We start from the raw sequence: 7,500 nt of genomic DNA on the forward strand, positions 1-7,500 counted from the left end.
TCATCTTATTAATGATCATCATCATTATGGCTGTTGTTCTATCATGAGACCAAAATAGGCAATAATACAGAAGTTAATGGACAATCAAGTGTTTTCAAAGGGACGTCTTTATCAAAGAAATCAAGATGCCGCTGTCCATGAAAGTGTTGGACAAGAACACGGCCAGAAACCTTGTGAGGACACGTCAGATAACCATGAAAAAAAAAAAACAAGCAACCTTTATTGCCTTGGTTCTTTCTTGGATGGCCAAGGCATCTTACTCTTTGCTGGTTGAATTACACGTAAATGTGCTCCTGTGCCATACAGTAAGAATCATTCTTCCAAGCAAGAATCGTTTTATGCCTCTGCTTGTAAAGCATCGGCAGTCATCAAGGATAGAGTATGCTGCTAAGTGATTCGCAGTCAAAATGGTACTGACTCTGTGCGGCAGTAGCACCCCACATCTACAAAGATTGGCAGATTGCCTGGAAAACAGACTAGAAGCAGCTCCTTTTTTTTTTCAGCATGGACTTTTCTGGGCCCTACTTATATGTACATTAAGTAAGATCCTGAAACGATTTGGTGACCTGTTTTCCTTTATGTATTCTCATGCCGTCAATTTGGAAATTGTTGCCTCCTTGAAAATCATCTTATTCTTGACTCCCTTGTGCCGTTTTATGTTCTGCCATGGTCCCATCAGACAAATAAAATGGGCACCAACCATTTGGGGGCTGAGAAGGAGCTGTTGAAGGCTCTGAAATCCATGGCTTAGGCTCAAGTTCGTGGCTTTCTGCTGGACCATACACTGTAATAAGTTAAACCCCAAGTTTAATGTCCTGTCCACAAGCCACATGGCTGGTATTGGGAGAGGCAGATGAAGACAATGCCCGCCATCCTGTCTGTACTTCTTGGGCAGGCAGGAGGTCAACTAGATGATGAATCCCTTTGCACCTTCATGCCGGAAGCTGTAGCAGATCTAAACTGCTGCCTTCTGATGGTGGAGAATCTGAGCACTTGTTTTATGGCTGAACCAGTACCTCCAAACCGTCTGCTAAAAAAATCTGCCAATGGGAAAGTCGAAAGTCTTGCTGCTGCCACTCAGTACTTTCCATCATCCTGACCTGTACCTGCACAAACAATGGCATAGGATGCAACACTTAGCCGACATGTTTTAGACTTGTTCAAGGAATGAGTTCTTGTCTTCCTTCAGAAGGGACAAATTTCATTGTGATATGATTAAAGCAGGGTTATTGCGAGAATTTTCTAAGTCTTAGGGTGTCTAAAAAATTTAACTACAGTCAACACACTCAATGTAAACTTTTGTTGTTGTATTTTTTCCAGATTGTTGGTGATAATGGTGATGATGATAGTCCGTACCCAGGCACCCCTTCTTTACCTGATGTTTTTTATCCCAGTGGGTCCCCAGTTTCACCAGAGGAAAACTGTCTTAGTGCACATGATAATGATAATGAGGGAATGTCACAAATGTCATTGGTTGTGTAAGTACATATCATCTGTTTGTGTTTCTCCAGGAGCTGAACATGCCTACATTTCTGTCATGGAGTTAAGGCAGTTTGATCTCCATAATGATTATTGTGTTTAGCTCATTTTTGACAATAGTTATATTTCTAAGGTCTTTGGCCGCTGTAAACCATTAGTGCATTAGCATGCAGTAATATATAGATTTAGCCAAGCCTAAAAGGGAGCATGAATCTGTGAAGTCATGAAAGTGTGAGCTCCCTTCAAAATCTTCCAAATTATTTATTATTTTATCATATGGAATTGCTTTCTTTTATCAAAAGAAAAAGTAGAAAGAGCAGCAGTTATTCTCCTGATTTCAAGCGAAGAAAAGAGGAGAAGAGATTAACATCGAGAACAGAGGCGTCGTTTTAACAGCACTGAGCCTGGCTGAAGATTTCGCTCTCAAAGTTATCGAAACTTGATGCAATAACTTCGCAAATTCGCTTTCTTCAACAGTCCGTCGACAAAATGCTGTTTTGCAGATCAAATTTAAGTGGCCCAAATTAGAGCGGATTTAAAAAACTTAACAAGCGAGATAAATATATTAAAGGACAGCGTGGCTAGCTTAAACAAAGACGTTGAAGAGGAACAAGCAAAAGTAAAGGCCTGGGGGAAAAAACCGAGGATGAACCAAACAAACTTTGATTACAACTTTTAGACTATGAAGTGTACCAAAGCCGCAAAAATTTATGGTTCTACAGAATCTATGAAGAGACTCCCGATGAAGATACTACTGAGATCCTGTATAATTTTTTACAAACTAAATTGGGAATGAGAAAAGCCTGTGATATAGAGTTTCAACGAGTGCATAGAATTGGGAAACAGAGCAAGAACCCAGAGCAATAAAGATCGTGAAAATGTTTTTGCCCATTGTTCTTCTATTGCGGGGAAACAAGGTTTAGGAATTGGTGTTGACCTGCCAAGGCAAGTGATTGAAATTTGCAAGAGGTTCATCCCGAAAATGTTGGAAGCGTGCAGCTTTTAGCAGATAGGAACCATACAAGCTATTCATAGACGTAGTTCAATATACGTGATATTCTTTGCCTAATCTTCGAATATCCATTGTCACTACCTAGTATTAGCAATTTCCGAGACTAAATTATTGCTTTAAATTTTAAATTTGATCTTTTTTTATTAGCTGTAGGAGCTGTTTTTTTAATTCTTTGGTTGTTGACATTATTGTGGACGCTTAATGTCTTTCTACCAACTTGGAATAAGACACGGCAGTTACATCGCTGCCTTACAAAGCCTTACTTTTCTTTTTAAACATGTTTTGGGGTATTGTTCTGTAACTCTATTTTCTATGTTTTATGTTTCACAATTATTGCTTTATGCATGTATTTTACACTCGGAATAACTGGAGGTGCTTATGGAGGAAAGTGGTCAACAACATTCATTTTAATGTAAATGCTGGAAATGGAGATGAAACTGGGTTCAATTAATGTGAGAGGATTAGGGAACAGGCTTAAGAGACAGGAAATGTTTAATTGGTTCCATACACTTTATTCAAGAAGCCCATTGTACTAAAGTATGCACGACTGGCAAGCTGAATGGGGCTATCAACCCTTATTCAGTTGCTGTTCTAGTGAAAAGGCTGCTGTTGCAGTGCTATTCAATGACAACTTTAATTTTCAAATAACGAGAATGTTTTCAGATGCAATACTCGCCTAGTGGCAGTGTTGGTGTCTGTGCTTATGTGAGCTGCTGCACTCCTTGTCAGAGGTTAAGGGATTATGAAATTCCTGCGATAGAATCTCGTCAGCTAACAATCAGACCTTATTGCATTCCCTGAGCAGTCTCGGTCATCGTACTAGGAATTGTTTACCACCCCCCGAACAAGGGCTTGGTGGAAAACCTGATTGACCACATGAAGTGAAGCACAGACGCATTTTTTATGTAAACATCCTGACAGCCTCGTTGTTATTTGTTTTGCGATTTCATCTCTCTTAGTACCGGCATTATTGAGAGACAGGTGAAATATGCCACTGGTCTTACACAACTTAAGTGTTGACTAGGGACACTGGGACTCTTGATTGGTGCCTAACTAATAGACCGAACTTATTTTCATCCCCGCTATGACTACCGAAACTTGGCCGAAGTGACCACTACACTTCATTGATAAAGCCTCTAACCGCCCTACATCAGCATGCCCCATCGAATCAACATGTGTACACTAGATACCTCCGTCCAAGTAGGATAAACGACTTTGGAAGGTGGATAAGGCAGTATGAATGGTCTAATGTCTTGAATAAATATGGCATGTTTTCTTCCCCTGAAAGGTGTCGGGTCCTGCTCAAGTGACAAACCTTGAAAGGACCAATCAAGAAGCAACAGAAGGCTCTTTTTATTCATGGCAAAAATTTGTGAGTGTATAAACAATGGTGTGCCAATGTGCAATATGTATGTAAGATCTGTAAGCATAATTATTTTAACAACAAGGTTGCCGCTCTGAAAGACACTAATGTTAAACGCTGGTGGACAGAGATCAAGGGAATTGCAGGGCAAAGGGACTCTCATGACTGGTTTTATCAGATGCGTAATGACACCTTAACTTCCCCGGGTATACTTGCTGAGCACCTCAGCAACTTCTTATCAGATCTGACAGCGCATTTTTGTCCCATTAGAGTCTAGTTCTGGAGTCATCCCAGGACCCAAAACCCATAGAGCTCTATCTTTGGGCCGACTAGCGGCGGAATGAATGAATTGCAAATTGATATTGATTAGGTCACATGTTTCGGTATGGTTTTGGTCTAAGCAGTTTCGTGTTGCTGGACAATGCTGATGACTTCAGCCCCAGTGTCACAGCAGCTATAAAGGGAAATTTCTATGTTGATGATGCTCACCCTTCTGAGAATGATAAGCAGTCAGCCATTCACCTGGCCCGAGATATGGTCGACATCCTTGCCCAAGATAGTTTCAACCTGACTAAGTTTATGTCATATTCAAGGAAGTGCTTAAGACAGTTCCAAGTGACAAGCTGTCCAACCAAAGGTTCAACCTTGATTTGGAAGATCCGCCCGTTGAAAGAGCACTGGGGATACTTTGGTTTGTTGGAGAGGATACTCTCGTCTTCAAAATAAGGCATCTCAACCACCCCAAGACCAAATGTGGCATCTTGTCTGCTGGTTGTTCCTTGCTCGACACGCTAAAGTTTGCTGCACCTTTGGCGCTGGCTGCAAGAAGTTTGGTGCAAGTCCTGTGGAAGGCTAATGTTGGATGGGACGAGCCTCTTGGTGAATAGTGGAGATCATGGAAGACTCAACTACCTTCCTTGTCTCAGTTGCGCATCCCGCGATCCTATTTTCTGCAAGATAGTGACCCGGGAGACTGCAAGTTGCAGCTCCATGTCTTTTCAGACGCATCAAAAGTTGGGTATGGTGCATCATCCTATCTGCGAGCGGAGTACCCGGATGATCGGATTCATTGTACCCTCGTCATGCGGAAGGCTAGAGACGCACCAGTGAAGTTTGTCAGTATTCCCAGACTAGAGTTGCAGGTGGCAGTACTTGCAACTCATGTGTGTAAAATGCTGCGAGAAGAATTAGAACTGAACATTGACAGGACATTCTTATGGACTGATAGTGAGATTGTTCTGCACTATCTAAAGAAGCAGAAACGAAGACTTCAAACCTTCGTAGCCAACAGAGTTGAAGAAATAAAGGAGCACTCACCCATGCATTATTGGAATCATGTGCCAGGGACTTTCAATCCTGCAGACTGTGTCAAGGGAATTAACCCCATCTTCTCTGACCGCTGACCACAGTTGGCTTCGTGGACCTGACTTTCTGTGGGGCCAGAACATTCCTGGCCGAAACAAGAGTTTAGAACTGTGCCTCTTTTAGATTTGGAACTGACGAAAGAAACTCGTGTGCACTCTCTGAAACTGACTCCTGATTCGGTTGCAACGAAGAAAGGAAGCTCGAAATTTTAACTCATCAAAGATCCTATGGAAGACCTTCTCCAAGTCCTTATAATAACCTGCTCAGATTGGACCCGCCTTAGGTGCAATGTAGCATGGCTCTTACGATTTACGCAGTTCATTAAAGATAAAGGGAAGGTCCAGACTGGAGGGTTAACTGTTGATGATTTGAGTGTGGCTACAGTTGCAGGTTGTTCAGGGCTCAGCATATGCACAGGAGATAAAGGATCTGAAGTCAAATGGTGCCATCAGAGCATCAAGCAAGATTGCAGCATTAAATCCCGGATTGGATGACCAGGGAGTACTAAGAGTCAATGGACACGGCCAGAAAAGAGTATCCGAATCTGCCATGGGCCGACAAATCATTCTGCCCATGAATCATGCTGTAGCTGAGATGATTGTTCATCATGTCCATCATTTCATTGGTCATCTGAGGCATGAGCATGTGACTGCCAAGTTGCGGGAAGACTTCTGGATTCCTCAAATTTGCATTCTGGTTCGCTCAGTCCTTAGCTGATGCATCAGAAGCAAGAAAGCCCTCGCTAAACCCATGATCCAACAGATGGCGCCTTTACCGGAAGCATGGCTCATGGCATATGAACCACCTTTCTCATACACAGGTATGGACCCTTTCGGCCCCCTGTGCGTCAAATGTGGCCGAGGGACCGCAAAGCGTTGGTGTTGTCTCTTTACCTGTCTAACTACCCGTTGTGTGCACCTGGAAGTTGTTAACTCAATGGACACAGATGATTTTGTCATGTGCCTGACGCGCTTCATCAATCATAGAGGCGAAGTGAAAGAGATTTGTTGTGATAATGGCTCTAATTTCTTGGGAGTTCAGCACGACCTAAAGGAGAGTCTTGAAAAATGGCATCAGGGACGAATTGTGAGAGAACTTATCCAATATTGCTGGGTTTTGACCTTGTGGACCATAATGTCCTGATAGAAGAATTACGTTCTCTGGGTGTTCACGAGGTCCTCGTTAGATGGGTGGGGTCGTTTCTGTCCGATAGGTCTCAGAGGTTGTCATTATGCAATGCACTGTCTCCTGCAGTCATTCCACGTGGCAATTAGTTAACTAGTAACTGGAATCTAAGAGCAAAATATGTAGATGACCTAACAATAGTTGAGATCATTCACAGGTATTCATTCAGTATGCTGCCAATAATAGCAAATGAAATCGGCACTTTCTCAGCAGAACATGGCTTATTGAGTTCCTCAGGTATAAGCCCTTTCCAACAACCCCAATATTCATCAATGGCTTGCCCATAGAGCAGGTTTCTACCCATAAGATACTAGGGGTGTACATTGCGTCTGACTTGTCGTGGAGCTGTCATTGTGAATAATTATATTGTCAAACGTGCGCGCAAACGTCTATATGTGTTAAGGGTTCTGGTTAAATCAGGTCTATCAAGTCAAGAGGTATTGCAAGTGTACTGCAGCCTAGAACACTCTGTCTTGGAATATGCATCGCCTGTTTGGGCTGGCTTGTCCGATTGCCTAAGTGATCTAAATGAATCCGTTCAAATAGGAGGCTCTGCGCATTAATCTGCCAAACCTAAGTTTGATCAAGCGCTTGTTTGTTCGGGCCTGCACACACTATAAGAGCCCCGAGGTCAAGCTTGCGAATGCTTTGTTCAGCCATTATCGGTATCATCGTCTCCCTGCATTACTTGTCTGCGCAATTAAAAAAAAAAGCAAATGGCTAAGAAACAAAATGTAATTGAACAGATGATTTATACAACTTTAGAAAAGCAGTTATCTAGCGTATCATTGGATGACCCTCAAAAACAAAGGCCATGGACACAACTTGAATATCAAACTACTGTAAAGGTGCGATCCTGGGATCAAAATCTCAGTGGTATAATGAGGGTGAGAAAAATACCAAATATTTTTTTTAATTTAGAAAAGAGACATTGTAAACAAGATACTATTACTCAACTAAGAACAAATTACCAAAAATATATATTTACGGATAAGGAGATCTTAAGCGAATGCAAAACTATATTTACAGATGCAGTGATGCAGAATCTAGTGTGATTAACTAGTTCAGATATTCTGTTTGCGGCCGTTTTTACCGT

The 7,500-nt window shown here is 42.0% G+C and overlaps 1 protein-coding gene across 2 annotated transcripts in view; it reads left to right on the forward strand.

Annotated features, from left to right (window-relative positions):
- LOC138039054 (recQ-like DNA helicase BLM) overlaps positions 1 to 7,500 on the forward strand; it is a 112,783-nt gene that overhangs the window by 34,301 nt on the left and 70,982 nt on the right. For both annotated transcript variants that reach the window (XM_068885215.1, XM_068885216.1), the window contains one exon: positions 1,321 to 1,478. In XM_068885215.1, the coding sequence (XP_068741316.1) occupies positions 1,321 to 1,478 (158 nt within the window). The remainder of the gene's footprint in view (positions 1 to 1,320; positions 1,479 to 7,500) is intronic.

Source organism: Montipora capricornis, chromosome 2 (assembly GCF_036669925.1).
Source record: "Montipora capricornis isolate CH-2021 chromosome 2, ASM3666992v2, whole genome shotgun sequence".
In the NCBI taxonomy this organism is placed as follows: Eukaryota; Metazoa; Cnidaria; class Anthozoa; order Scleractinia; family Acroporidae; genus Montipora; species Montipora capricornis.